We start from the raw sequence: 14754 nt of genomic DNA on the forward strand, positions 1-14754 counted from the left end.
TGTTGTTTTTTACTTAAACTACATATACTTAAAAAAAAAAGGTCCTGTGTGTAACATTTAGGGTTCATTGGCAGAATTATAAACAAAATATGTTTGTCAGTAAGTAATAAGTGTAGAATCTCTTTAAAAAAAAAAGTATTTGGTTTTTCGTAGCCTTAGAAAAAGCCTTGCTTTACGGAGGTCACGCATCGATGTTTCTACAGCAGTATGAATGGGCAACGAGCCAGAATGTGCTATTTCATGCCATGATGCGTAAGCTTACTGAGCAAAACAACAACACCTCAGCCCTCATAAACCCAATGCATAGACCAGCAAAGAATTAGGAAACAGCAGAAAGAGTGGGAGAGTTATGAAAGAGCATTTACAGCCTTCCTGGTATGCAAAGGTCATCGTCGTTCCCTGACACACTTGGGAAATGGGGTTGAGTGGAGGAGTCACAGTGTGCCATTTCACCAGTTAAAATCTCTAATTGTTACACACTGGACCTTTAAGTTTTCATTTGTTTTTATTAAATTTGTAACCCATCTATAAAATGAAGTTTGCACTGACAGGGTATTAATATCACGTTAATATTTACTAACATCTTCCTCTAGAATTGGATGCTCCTGCTAACCTCTTAGCCCAGGATGAGACAGAGTCCAGTTTCAGCCTGTCATGGGATCCGGTCCAGGCACAAATTGATGGCTACATCCTCGCCTACAGCTCTTCTCAGGGCTCTAGTGTGGAAATACCTGTGGGGCCTGACAGGACATCTTACAGTGTGACTGGCTTAAGGCCAGGAGACCTCTACACTGTGTACATCTGGGCCATCAAGGGGAACAAAGCTAGCAAGAAGACCTCGACGCAAGCACAGACAGGTGTTAGACATACTTTTTTAGTTAAACCGAAATTACCTGATCGTTTGGCCCTTCAAGTAGCCTATAATTACAGTTGTCTTGACAAGACAAGGGAACACCCTTGTAAATCCCAAAAGAGAAAAGGCGGTTCTCACACGGTAGATAATTCTCCTTTGTTTCCATATAAGCAGCTTTGCCTTTGTGTTCTTCCCTCTGGTCAGATCACAAAAGAGCAAAGCATTCTCTTCATACTCATTCACTAATGTCTGGGTCTTAACGTTGACCCCTTGTCAACATTCTCCAACTTCTCCGGGAACATCAACTCAGCCTCTTGTGTCCCATAGTCTGAGTTTGTGATAACACGTGAAGGTTGGATCGAAGAAAAGTGTCAAAATCTTCAGCTCAACAATCTCTAACTTACCTTCAGTTCCCTACATTTCCTGCTCTAACTTTTGGGGTAGCTACCCACTTGTCTGAATCTGAGTCGGACCACTTTTGCAGAAAAGCTGATGGAAGGCCTGAAAGACCTGCAGAGGAAAGTGTTTGACATCCTTCTTGAATAGTCATTTCTACCATAAAAGTCTTTGGTTTCCACAATCTCTTCATTTTCTTGCTGCAAATTCATGCAGCTGCATCTATATCCGAGTTCAGACTTGAATATCTTCCGAGCAGTGATATCATGCATTCTCATTCTGGAGGCCAAATATATTGACTCCAGAGGTTAGCCGAACAATATTTATTCTGTGTCTTTCAAACCCAAGCATATTCTCAGTCTCTCTCTGAACTCTCAACATTTATTTTTTATTACAAATGACATTATATGAAATATGTTACAGTCATTTCTTAATGTTCTAACTGTGCTGTCATTATTTTACTCCGATTTTGCAGAAAATGCATGCAAAGTTTCATTGAAATGAAAGCAGCACCTTTAGTTTGCATTAGTAGATTATTAACTACCTACACTAACATCTTTCTCCAGAACTGGATGCTCCTTCTAACCTCTTAGCTCGAGATGAAACAGAGTCCAGCTTCAGAGTGTCCTGGGATCCCGTCCAGGCAGAAATTGATGGCTACATCTTAACCTACAGCTCCTCTGAAGACTCTAGTGAAGAAATCCCAGTCGGGTCTGACAGCACCTCTTATACGCTGACTGGCCTGAGGCCTGCAGTTCTCTACACTGTCTACATCTGGGCTTTTAAGGGAGAAAAAGCCAGCAAGAAGATCTCTACAAAAGCTGAGACAGGTTAATAAAGCATGAAGAGAGTGTAAAGCTCCATTTTTTCATAAAATGAATTAATGATCCAATTAACAGCCCAGGAAGATGAAGGGAGATGTTAATATGATAACATCGCAGGCAAAAAAGACCAAAACAGACCAATAGATGCTAAACTAGTTAATGAGCTGTTCATTTTAGCACTCACCAATGATTTTAACTCCACATAAATTTTGGCACGTTAAAATTAAATCGGGATTTGTTTACTTTTTTTCAAGAAGCTTGAAAAGTGATAAAAGAGCACTGACATACAAACCAACTATAGACACCATAAAGCACCGCACTGCTTTAAAAGAAATGCTGTGACCTTGCATGGAGCTGCCTTTCATAATAATAGATTTAAGAACAAGGAACACAGTGATTAAAGTTAACAGGGAAGAGCTTTCATGGACTCAGTCTGGATATCTTCTCACAGATGCTTGTGTCATAACTAAGACTTGTTGAAGTTTTTGTGAATGTGCAGTTTTGGCACACACTTCAAAACAGCCTGTCCAAAGCAGTAATCAATTCAAACTGTTGTATTCGACAACACCTGAAAGCCAAAGCAACTTCAGAACTGAATGATTGTCTCATTTATAAACTATGATGCCTTGAATTCATACACTGTGAAACGGCAATCCATCATTTCTCACGTCAATGGAAGCCAAAATCTGTTTCCTCTGAACTTGTTTTCTGTAAGCCACCACAAAGAACCAGACTTCCCACTTGTGCCAGACCAGGTCAGTGGGTATTCATCATGACTCAGTGTGGGGTAGAAATAGCAGTGGCAGCACATGGTTAAAACAACAGGGGTATCTTTGTGTGAACTGCATGATCTGTAAAAATCACCTTTTTTCAATTAGGCAGCAAATGTCTGAGTGACGGATTTAAACTTGTCTTGTTGTGACTCATTAGTAGCCATTACATGGCTACAGACAAACACAGTGTTGTGTTCAAATGGGGAAACCATTGTGTCGGAAGAAAATCATCTGGGATACATTTAAGCGCATGTTTGTACTTTATTGTACCAAGTAACAAGCATCGACGCAGCAGTTCAGCAGCATCGCTTTCCACTCCTGATACAATGGTCCCACTAAATCTGTTACGCTCTAAACCATTTTCCCTATTAAAATTAAATCAATCAATTCATTTTTTTTCAAATACAAAAGAAGATATAGAGTATATATGTATGTATAGATAGATATATATATATATAAGAATCCGAATACTTTTATTATCCAGAAGGAAATTGTTTAAATATATATATATATATATATGGATATATCCATATATATATAGATAGGTAGATGGAAAGAGAGATTGATATTAGCAGAGGATGAATTTTAATTTGAAATAATAACTAACTGTTTGACAAACACACTCTCTGTGTTCTTTAGCCACGGGCGGTTAAAGCTACAACAGGCGTGTCGACAGATTATTGCAGCATCTGTTTGAGTTCAAACCTCCACAGCTTTCAAACAGGGCTGCAGATAACACTCAGTTGGTAGAGGGGAAATTGTGACTCTGCAGGTGGATGACAGTCAACTGCAATGCTGTGCCTGATGAGAAAAGAGGCTGAAAAGCTACACTGTGAAATGCATTAAAGTGGCATTCCGTATTATAGTTCATGGAGGGGAGAGGAAGTGATAAATATTGCACGTGAAGGTTATTTGTGGTTTCTCATATTGCAAAAACATTTGCACTCAACCACACATGGTATAATGACTTGCAAAGTATTAGATTGAAGATTTTAAAACATTTGACCTATTTGCAGAAATCTCAACAAAATGGAATGTGATAATAAATGAATCAGTGTTTTTGTGTTCTAATCTGCTCTGATTTATCTTCATGCTCACAGATATTGATGCTCCCAAAGACCTGAAGGCTACTGGTGTGCAAGTGGAGTCTGCTTTATTGACGTGGATCGCTCCTCTGGCTGACATCGATGGTTACATCCTCACATACAGAGACGAGGATGGCAACATGGAGGTATACTCAGCCATGATGTTTAACACATGCTCTCATCCATATAGAAACAAAATCATTTGTGAGTTTGCAGTTGTTACATTCAAATTAAACATGGCCAAAATACACACACGTCAACCACATTCTGCATTAGGTAAAATCACATATAATAAAGTACTTTTGTTTTCACTGTCAGTACAGTTTTTTAAGTCCAGATTTTGCCTTTAAACGTATGCAAATACAGTACTTGTTTGAAAAAGATTTAAGGATGCATGTTGTGTCTCAGCTCTGTAGAACGCTGACCTCTTGTGGTCCAAAATAAAGGAGGATATAAGGGTTGTATGTAAGGGTTTTTGAAGAGTTCAGAAGCCACTAATGCCTCTTTCTCCTTTTCTCTCTCATTAGCATTTAAGAGTATCATCACTCATATAGTGGACTTGATCAATCATACTGTACACTACACATTATCTGAGGTCTGTGCTCATGTGATTCATTCGCGTTGATGTGCATGTTGTGGTCAAGAGTGTCGAAACGCAGCTTCGAGCCAGTGAGAGCACGTTTGCCGTTTCCAGTCTGGAGACTGGCAAACGCTACATTGTGAGCATCATCGCTTATCGAGGCAACAAAAGGAGCAAAGTCGCCGAGACCCTCTTCAAAACAGGTCTGTACTCACCACTTTATTTCCTGTCATATAAGCACTAAGAAAAACAACAACTAATATTCACATCACATCCTCCTCCCCAGTTGGCGTCCTCTACCCATTCCCCATGGACTGCATGCAGATCATGAAGAATGGCAACAAGAAGAGCGGCATCTACACCGTTTACATTAACAATGACCGCTCCAAACCAGTAGAGGCTTACTGTGACATGGACACTGATGGAGGTGGCTGGCTGGTATGGTTCATTGCTAAGCTGCACAGACCATAAATATGGAAACAACTAGGTTTTATGTTACTGATGACACCTTTTAATGATTGTACAAAATGTATACCAATGAATATTAGTCAGTTTTACTCAGCACAAGGGGAGCTTACTGACAAATTAAATGGTTGTATAATGACTCCAACATTATGGAAGTGCACCACTAAATTGTTGGAGTGGCTCTGCACTGATAGTAAGTGACAGTTGCTGCCACTGGCATTTTTCAGAAATGATAACCAGCAACCCAAATCAAATTGCCTGAAATGTTTGCAAAACAACACACTGTGCGTGCTGTTTTCAGGTGCTCCAGCGCCGCACCACTGGCAAGCTGGACTTCATGAAGCGCTGGAGGCAGTACATTGCAGGTTTTGGCAACATGACAGATGAGTTCTGGATCGGTGAGTACTGCAGTGTTCTCCGGGCTTCCTGTACATACTGTGAAACAGGCACATATGGACAGTAAAAATGCCTTATTCCTTCCCACTGTGCACCGTTTCTTTTTCTTTGTCTGTTTCACCAGGTCTGGATAAAATATATGAGCTCACGAACACTCCCACTCAATATGAGGTGCGGTTTGACTTGGGCCTGGGCTCAGAGAGGGCCTATGCTGTTTATGACAACTTTAGGATTGCTTCGGTCAGGCAGAAGTTCAAACTCACTATTGGAAAATACAGCGGGACAGCAGGTGGGTCCTTTGATACTAAAGTTCTCTTCCATTTACAAGTTGTATGAAAGACTCAGACTCTGACATTTTCCCTCTAACACTTAACAGAAATAGGAGTTAAAGAGTAGACGAGAGGGCAGGGACAGCAATGAGAGTAAAGGGACTATATTCAGGCACTATAGACACTCCAACCATTGAGAGTAAATACACAACTATCACATGCAGAAGATGGGATATATCATTAAGAAACTTATATTGAGTTAGAAATAGCAGTAGCTATATGGAGAATATGGTTTCTGAAGAAAGCAGCATAAGGCAGCAGAATAAAACCTCTTTTTGGTCATTTGATGAAATGTCTTTCATCAAGGAGGCCGCAAAACGATATGCATAGGTGTTTTGAATTCATATCTGATGTTGATAATTGTTGATGTTCCTTAGGTGATGCTATGACCTACCATCAAGACCGATCCTGGACTACTATTGACTCAGATAATGACTTGGCTCTGGGGAACTGTGCCCTGACTCACCGCGGTGCCTGGTGGTACAAAAACTGTCACCTGGCCAACCTGAACGGCAAATGGGGCGACAACAGGCACAGTTTGGTAAGTGACCAGGGAGGCAGGATTGTTTTAATCATTGAAGGATTAATTGTCATGAAAATGTACATACATTTGCAATGTTGTTTGCTAGTATAGTGGTGGTTGTTTCAGTTATCATATCCTTCTGCCCACATGTGACATCAATCCAGACACTAAACTTCAATAGATACGTAAATGTCCTGTGTGTTAGAATTAGTGACACGTGATGTGCAGATTACATGTGAGAGGACTCCTCTGCTCACCCCTTGCTTTCCTTAGCACGTCACGGAACTATGACCTTATCATATCAAAAAGGATGTCCTTCTTCTTTGGTTGCTTCATAACGTTCTAGTTAGTCTGTTTTCAATATGGTGGCCTCATTAGAACAAGGCCTAAAGCATATATAAAAGGCTTATTCTAAGGATCTAAAAACCAGACACTTTTTTAAGCTATTACACGTATACAAACAAGGCCACACGGGTGGCGTAGTCGTAGGGCACTACACCAGCGTAGTAGCACTCGATCACTGTCACAACCCGGGTTTGTGACCCGGTCGGGACCAAGGGCCTTTTTTGCATGTTCTCCCTGTGTGTGCGTGGGTTTTCTCCGGGTTCTCCGGTTTCCTCTCACAGTCCAAAAACAAACAAATATGGGGATTAGGTAATTTGGACACTCTAAACTGACTGTTGGTGTGAGAGTGCATGGTTGTTCGTCTCTATGTGTCCCTGTGATGGACTGGAGATCTGTCCAGGGTGTACCCCGCCTTTCGCCCTATGTCAGCTGAGAGTGGCACAGCTCCCCCCGTGGCCCTCATATGGAGGATAAAGTGGTAGAAGATGGATGTATACCAATAAGCTTATTTCATTTCTGCAATTAAACCCTTCAAAATGTGAGTCAACATTTAATTTCAAGTACAACACTGAAAAAAGGACTCTGGGCTTTTGGGTGTAATACGTGTTCACACCAGTAGGTGACAGTAATGGTATAACTTTGTGACACTGACCAAAGTTAAGGATCTTGGAAATTGGATTGTCAAACATCATTGGCTCACTCCATGTTCCCCTCTTCTCCATGTGATTCATAGTCATGAAGCTGTTTTAATCCCAGTGTCTACCATGATCCTCCTTAGCCCACAATGACTGTGAGGAAAGAAACGCTGTTACTAGTTGCACAACCACTACTCTTATAAGGATTGACAAGTGCTTAAGTAATATAACAACCACAGGTGACCGCATTGATCAAAAGTAATTATTTCAATCGTTCGTGCAGACAGAGTGCTGAGTGTGAGGCTGTTCTCAGGTCAGCCATCAAAGACAGTTTCACCGCGGCACATTTCTAGTTGTTTTGTTTTGGATTGAGGTGAGGTCCGAAAATGGCCTGAATCCATCAGCAGTGATAAGAAAACACATTTTTCACACCAGCTACAAAACCATAAGTGTTTTCACCAGGCTGAAAGGGTAACAACAACCGTTATTATGTCTAAAGAAGACTGATACTGAAGGAAATGCTGGGGCATTTGTTCTGCTTTTGTCAAGATTTTGTCCATAATATTGCAGCTGCAGATGTCTCCTGCAATGTTTGTCAGTGAAATGTAATAACGGTCAAAACAAGTTTGTACTGAAACTAGGCCAGAGGCTGGTATTTATTAGTGTTTGTCATCTTGTCTGTCCATCACACTGCCTGCCTTTCTTTGACTCCCCGCCTCGGCTCACTGTGTCTCACTTCCCTAACAAACCATCTCCTATTTTCCCCACATTTCGTCTTTTCTTCTATTCTTCGTTCCTTGCTCCACTCTCTTCCCTCCTCATTTTGTTGTCAGGGCGTGAATTGGGAGCCATGGAAGGGCCATCTGACGACCCTCGACTTCACAGAGATGAAGATCCGACCTGTGGGAGCCTTGTCCAGCAGGAAGAGGCGATCATTGTTGGCCAGAGAGAAAAGCAGAAGTATGAACCTCAAAAAGAATTAGAACAGTAGTTTCTTGTGAAACCACAACAGCTGTCTTTAGCCACATTAACCTGCCATCACACTAGACTGGAATAAATCTACTCTTTTTAACGTAGCTTTGGTTCAGTGCTCACACAGGATCCCCTCTGGTCTTCATGCCTCTCAACAGTATGCACACCTTTTCATTGGGTGTGGGGCATTGACTTGCAAATAACATTCGGGTTCAGTGTGCCTGTGGGGAGACGGCAAATGTGAAACGTCCTTTGAGTTGATATGAAGTGAACATGTATTTTTTAGAGAAACAAGTCCTGTTTTGCTGATCCTGATTCAAACATCAAGCATAAATCAGGAAACACAGCCCAGGACATTTGTATTATATTTGTTAGTATTTGTTGAAATCATGTTTTTTTTTTGAATAATGTGTGTAGCAACTTAGCCTGTGTATAAGAGTATTGTCCTAGTAACATAAATATTTGAAACAGTAGTAAAGATGGTTTGTGTGTTTTGTTTTAAATCACGTACTGATGACTAGCGAGTCAGTATCCTGGTTTTATAGATCGGGAAGTTGTCTCAATAACTGTCACATCCCATTAGTTTGCATGGGACAAGCAACGGACTAACAGTGGATGCTGTCGGGATCGGCCATATTGCTCCTGCTTTATATTCATACGATTAGGACAGCACATATCAATCAATGTGATGGGCCCGCATCAAACGTCAATAACAATGATGTTTGTTTGCCCCGTCTTTACAAAATTAATGACCACGTCCCTGTTTTCAATCTGTAAAGCTGACAAAGGTTATTAATACTGGTTTGACTCTGGCTTTATATCATAGTTACTCATTTTTTTTACACTTATATCGGTCGGTTTACGTGACGTGGGCCGAGAGCATCAATCAAGATGCTAATCTGCCATAACTGTTTTACAGTCCCTGCTCCTCATAAATTGTGTGTTTCCTGGCATTGTTTTCTTGTTAAGACTTCATGGGTCATGGCACTTTATTCCAGCCAATATTTAAAAAGGCTTTTCAAGGACAGAAATGAGGACCTACACTCTGGAATTAAAAATGTGCAAATGAATATAGTTTGTCATTAGTCATTGTTGTCAAGCTCTTTCATATTCAAGGCCCATAATTCCAACAGTAAATGAAAAATTAAGTTTTATTTCGTGGAGACAATGTCATTTCCCTTGGATAAACAGTGCGTTATGTAAAAAAAAAAAAATTACCACTTCTTCAACAGCTTAACGAAATGTATCTGAATTTTTTTCTCCACATATTGTAACCAGAAGGTTCAGGGTGGCACACGGGATCTTACCATAAACTAAGAACAAAGATGTATATATGCAGTAGTTTGCAACACTACATGCTTTAGTAAATGGCCTCTATTTATAAAGCAAATTTCTAGTCTTAATGACCACTCTAAACTCTTTACACTACAGTTTTGCCACTGATTCACACAGCACGTCCACTGTAAATGCAGTGCTTTGTCGAAAACACATCTATCGTGCCCTTTCATGCACTTCCAGCACAGCAACCAAGAGCAATTTGGGGTTAAGTGTGTTGCCCAGGGACACACTGGCATGTATGGTAGTGAGACCATGGATCCAATCGTGACTTTCCGCGTCGAAACGCGACCCCGCTCTCTCGCTAAGCACAGCTGCCTGTGTGAGTTCAGTCTCTCCGTGGGGGGACAATAAACATTTTGTACGGTATGAGGTCACTGCATGTGCGACAACACTGAGAGCGGAAATCAAGTCAATCTGGGGATCGGCCATCATTAGGATTCCTCACCGTGTGAGAAGCGGGGACTTTGATGTGTTTCATGGTCATCCTGCCACTGTTTGTTCCAGTACTCCAGTTTTGATCACAGACACGGACCAACAGCATTAACATCACCATCCCCAGATCCCTGAGCTGTCATGGATATTGAACAAGATATTCAGACGATCCTCAGCTTTAGTTTAATGATCTGCGTTAAGGTCAGGGTCTCCTCACAAAGCTGAGCTGCATTTTTATTTTAACCCATAACCCAAGGACAACTTCAAGAGCACCACAGTAGTGTTCACAAGTCGATGGAGGCTTCTCACTATGAAATATAAATCTATTATGCAACGCGTGTGATAGCTGACAGCTGATAGTGACATTGCTCAATACGTTTCTCGACACTGTGACTCAATTTCTCAAAACTCTGAGCACTAATTCAATAGAGTTGACGACATTGTTAAACTGCCACAAATCCCTTGTGAAGCGAAACACAGCTCTCACCACCATGTTCTCTCTTTTTAAAAGTGGATTCCTTCCACCAAAACAGCAACACTCATTTTATAACTACGTCTTGCATCAACGCACTACCATCAAAAATGTTGGGGTTTTTTTCCGATGCAACTGAGTTTTGTGTCACGTTGTTGATACATACTGTATAGACGTTTGTGTGTATGAAATGCTGAAAAAGTTACAACTCGCCTCAGCTGATTTAATCAGTTTAAAACCCCAGTCAAGTTACGACACAGTACATGACTTTTAGCTCACTTGAGTTGAGTAACTGCACTTTCAGGAACTGATGACTGTTTACCGTCTGGTTTCTTAATCGTTTCCCAGTTCTCATAATCTGTAGATGGCAACAGCACACTTACAGTCTGGACAAGTGCTGTTTTAACACAACAGCTAAAAATACAAGCAGCACACGATGCCGTTTCAACTACCAATAAATAGATACAGAAATGAGATACAAATCTATTCAGATTATACCACAGCATTTTGGAAAGTTCTTCCCATGCACTCAGTCCTCCCAAATGACAAATGAAGAAATAAAAAAAGAAACTTTTTTTTTTAGCGTTTAGTCATCCAAATCAAATAAGAGTGTGTGAAGCCTGCTGCCTGAAATTTGGCAGCAAATATTTCTAGCGTGGCATTTCATTTCAACTTTGAATTGAAATGTCTCACGAACGCTCATTGATGCGAAAGGCCTTTTCAGCCACAGTGATTGCAAATTACTTAAAGGAGATTGGTTCCTGCCATTGCTCTGCAAGGCAAGTGGTTCGCTTAGTGCCAGGATGAAGAGAGGGGAGAAAGAGCAGTCTCCTCTCCCACTCCCTCTCCAAATATATATATATATATATATATATATATATATATATATATATATATATATATATATATATATATATATATATACACATATATATATATATATATATATATATATACATATATATACATATATATAAATATACAGTAGAGTGGGAGTTTGCAGACATGTGCCATATACTGTGTAGGTCTGTGTCTCTTGGCTTAACACTTACATCTTGGGTCCAGTGTGATGTTGTTTTTCCATGACACAACCTGGTAATGCGGCAACAAGGGAGTATTTGTCTTAAGGGGCGGAGTGTGAGTCATTCATGGAAAGACAGAAATAGTGACCAGAGTGGAGAGAAGAGAAGAGAAGAGAAGAGAAGAGAAGAGAAGAGAAGAGAAGAGAACGTAAACTTCATGGTATCTGTGCCTCCTCAGCCACATTTTGAAGTGTTAATGCATTTCTATCATGTTTATATGTGTTTGAATTCCATATTAAAGTCACTGTGATTGTTGTTTACAGTTTATCTCACGTCGGATAAACACGACAGTGATGGGCAAATTTGTCAGGAAGGTGTGGACAAACCTCCTGATCACACACAAGATCACATCGCTGTGAACCACAGCGTGAAATGACAACACTGTGGAAGTTAATACTCACAGGGCCTTCACAAATAAATAAACAAACATGGTTACATGCTGGGATTAAAGATTTTATGCTAATGCTTTTGACGGCACTGAACAGCTCATGCAGGTTAAAAACCGGGATCCACGAGACAGAACAAATTTCCCAGAGCACATGTCTGTGCCTTAATGTTGTTAAAATGATTAGCTCTTCAGCCAAACTGATTACTGGCATCAAAGATTGCTCTGCTACAGCCACCGAAACACAGATTTCCGTGAAGATCACTTGAGGCAGCAGAGATTATTAATAGCGTTGTCTACGCAACTTTTAGATTTGTTTGCTCAGAGTAAACTTTCGCTCCATCCCTGGGATTAAGTTACTCCCTAATTTATTCTCATGGTGGTTGGTGAAGAAAAGAAAAACAATTTGATGTCATGCTGTATGTAAATGCACCACAAACTACTGTATGTTTCTTCTGCCGCCTGTATGTATATCAGATTTGTTTCCTTTATTTAAGCACATTATCAGAATCTTGGCAGCCATTTTGAAAAAATGAGGCCTGTGTAATATGTTCACATGACTCATATCAAAAGTCAACAGCTCTGTTGACTTTGATTTCTATTAGGAATACAACGAAATTCCACAAAGATAGAAAAATACTTTATTTTTCTCCCTGTCATCTTCCATATTTGTTCTCCTTCATCATTGTATTGCTGTATGTCAGAAGAAATTATGCATGCAGAGCTATCAACATTGCCCCAGTCAGGCAAATAATTAAAAGAGAAAGAAAGAACTGCCTCACCTTTTTTTTTTTGTTTGTTTTCATCTGTGGAAAAAAACAAAATGTACAATGTCATGTATAATTGGACGGGATGAAAAAAGCAGTAGAGTCCAGGACGGTTGGTTTGCTGTTCAAACAGCGGATCCTCGCCGCACAGCGCACTGACACTGACACAAGCAGAAGGAAAAAACATATATATTTCATATTCTCCACCTCTTTGACTCCCTCGGCTGATTATAACCGATACGCGGCATACAAATAAATGTTCAAAGCAAGGGAAGTCGAAACAGGTTTTAACTCAACATGCTGCCTCACAGGTGCTGACAACGGAAAATATGAGCGGTGTGTGAACATGTTAACAGGAAACAAAGAGAAACCATTAATACAAGCAACACTTCAGCATCATTTACATTTATAGCACACGGGCTGTAAAAACACTCGAATATTGTATGATGAATTTTAAAATGTGTGATAGGATCAGTGACTGAGTCTGAGATTAGAAAAAAAAGTTAAAAATGATTCATGTTCGTGTGTGAATTGTTAAATATGTAAAAAAAAAGCAATTTTCCTCTGATGGAAACATTCAGCATGTCTTACCAAATACACTGTTACTGGGTTACTGGTGGCTGCTAGTAATATTATTACTATTGCTTTATCCAATTTTTATCATTGAGTTATTATCATCATGTCAATGCTGTGTAAATTGACTGTTTATCCGTCTGTGACAAAAACAAACCAAAGCAAATTGTTGAGCCAACACCTGAACATGTCACTGATCTTATCTCCTGGCAATCCTTCCTGTCTGGGCGGTTGCCCAAATTAGTCACTGTGCTTTGCTATACAGAGGCTTTGTTATTCGGCGAATTCAGCCCAGACGTGTGCAGTTTCTCTCTGTGAACCTGCAGCAGAAGAGACACAACCACACTTCCCACATGGGAATGTGTCTGTGAAAGCAGCAGTGATGAGTGGCTCCTATTTTCCCAGCAGTGCTCGAGCAAGAAGATCAACTCCAGCGCCAGTGTAAACTAATCCATAAAGATGATGATACTGCTGAGACACTTCTCCCTAATTGGGTTTTTGAGATGTCATCTGCTTAAAAAAATAAAATGAGCCTTCCAGCACCATCTACTCCAATCACTTCATTTGATTTATTCATGGTTTCTCTTCTTCTTCTTCTTCTTCTTCTTCATCTTGAACGTGTTAAGTTAAACCAGTTCAGCGCTGCTTTCGGATATTCTTGAAATCTCGTCCTCTTTAGCGCATCTCTAAGTTATATTTACATGCATAATTACACAGTGAGAGTGACTAACAAACAAAATAAATGATTATGTTTGTTCTCAGGCTCAATGTAATTAAAATGCTGCTGTCTTTTCTAGCATTACTGAGGCATAAAAACCTGAGCCTTTATTTATTAAACTGGTGAAAATGAGACTTAATGATGCTGTAAAGACACAACTTAAAAACTTTTTATGCTTGGTGAAAGCAATAATAGCACTTTTATCAGGCAGGTTGTTCTTTCTTTCTTTCTTTCTATCTTTCAGTGGGGGATAAATAACGTATATGAATTTGCTTTCAAAGTGCACTTTGTCATTCTGGTGAGCATTGACAGCACACTCATATACATTTTCAGTTTGTGCAGCAAAAAAACCTGCTTTTTCTACCTGGTTAACACCGGTGAGCCTTTTTTTGCATCGTCATTCTCTCGCTGCTGCTGCTCAAAATGAAAAAACACACTCGACTTCTGCTTGCGCTGCAACTTCTCTCAGATTAGGTGTTTCCGATGTGACTTCGCTGGCTTTGTAGAAGAAATACAACCATGAAATCAAAGCACAAACCACTTGTAGTACCTTGTGTTAGTAATGTGTTAATATTAACGGTGTCATGTCATCCCTGATTTCGCTTTAACCAACTTCAGAAAGCACTGGATCGCTCTTAAATTCTAGGAAGTCTGAGAAATAGCTTTCATGCTGTCACATCATTTTTTCAAATGGCTTTTACTATTACTGCTATTACATTTCCACCAAGCACAGCTTTTCAATAAATGCAGGCTCAAGAATCAACGTTGACGTAGCCGTTTAGTCGCGTTAATCAATACACTGAAAGATCAG

The 14754-nt window shown here is 40.1% G+C and overlaps 1 protein-coding gene across 4 annotated transcripts in view; it reads left to right on the forward strand.

The window, feature by feature from the left end:
* The window catches only part of tnn (tenascin N), a 31070-nt gene extending 22421 nt beyond the window's left edge, over positions 1 to 8649 (forward strand). For 2 of the 4 annotated variants that reach the window (XM_044046389.1, XM_044046399.1), the window contains 8 exons: positions 1816 to 2079; positions 3947 to 4077; positions 4576 to 4714; positions 4798 to 4949; positions 5278 to 5374; positions 5497 to 5661; positions 6079 to 6242; positions 8038 to 8649. In XM_044046389.1, the coding sequence (XP_043902324.1) occupies positions 1816 to 2079; positions 3947 to 4077; positions 4576 to 4714; positions 4798 to 4949; positions 5278 to 5374; positions 5497 to 5661; positions 6079 to 6242; positions 8038 to 8187 (1262 nt within the window). In that variant the 3' untranslated portion in view covers positions 8188 to 8649. Of the gene's footprint in view, positions 1 to 593; positions 858 to 1815; positions 2080 to 3946; positions 4078 to 4575; positions 4715 to 4797; positions 4950 to 5277; positions 5375 to 5496; positions 5662 to 6078; positions 6243 to 8037 lie in introns of all 4 variants that reach the window. The other 2 variants (XM_044046380.1, XM_044046406.1) reach the window with 2 other exon arrangements.
* Positions 8650 to 14754: the final 6105 nt, after the last annotated feature.

The sequence above is a fragment of the Solea senegalensis genome, linkage group LG1 (genome assembly GCF_019176455.1).
Source record: "Solea senegalensis isolate Sse05_10M linkage group LG1, IFAPA_SoseM_1, whole genome shotgun sequence".
Classification (NCBI taxonomy): Eukaryota; Metazoa; Chordata; class Actinopteri; order Pleuronectiformes; family Soleidae; genus Solea; species Solea senegalensis.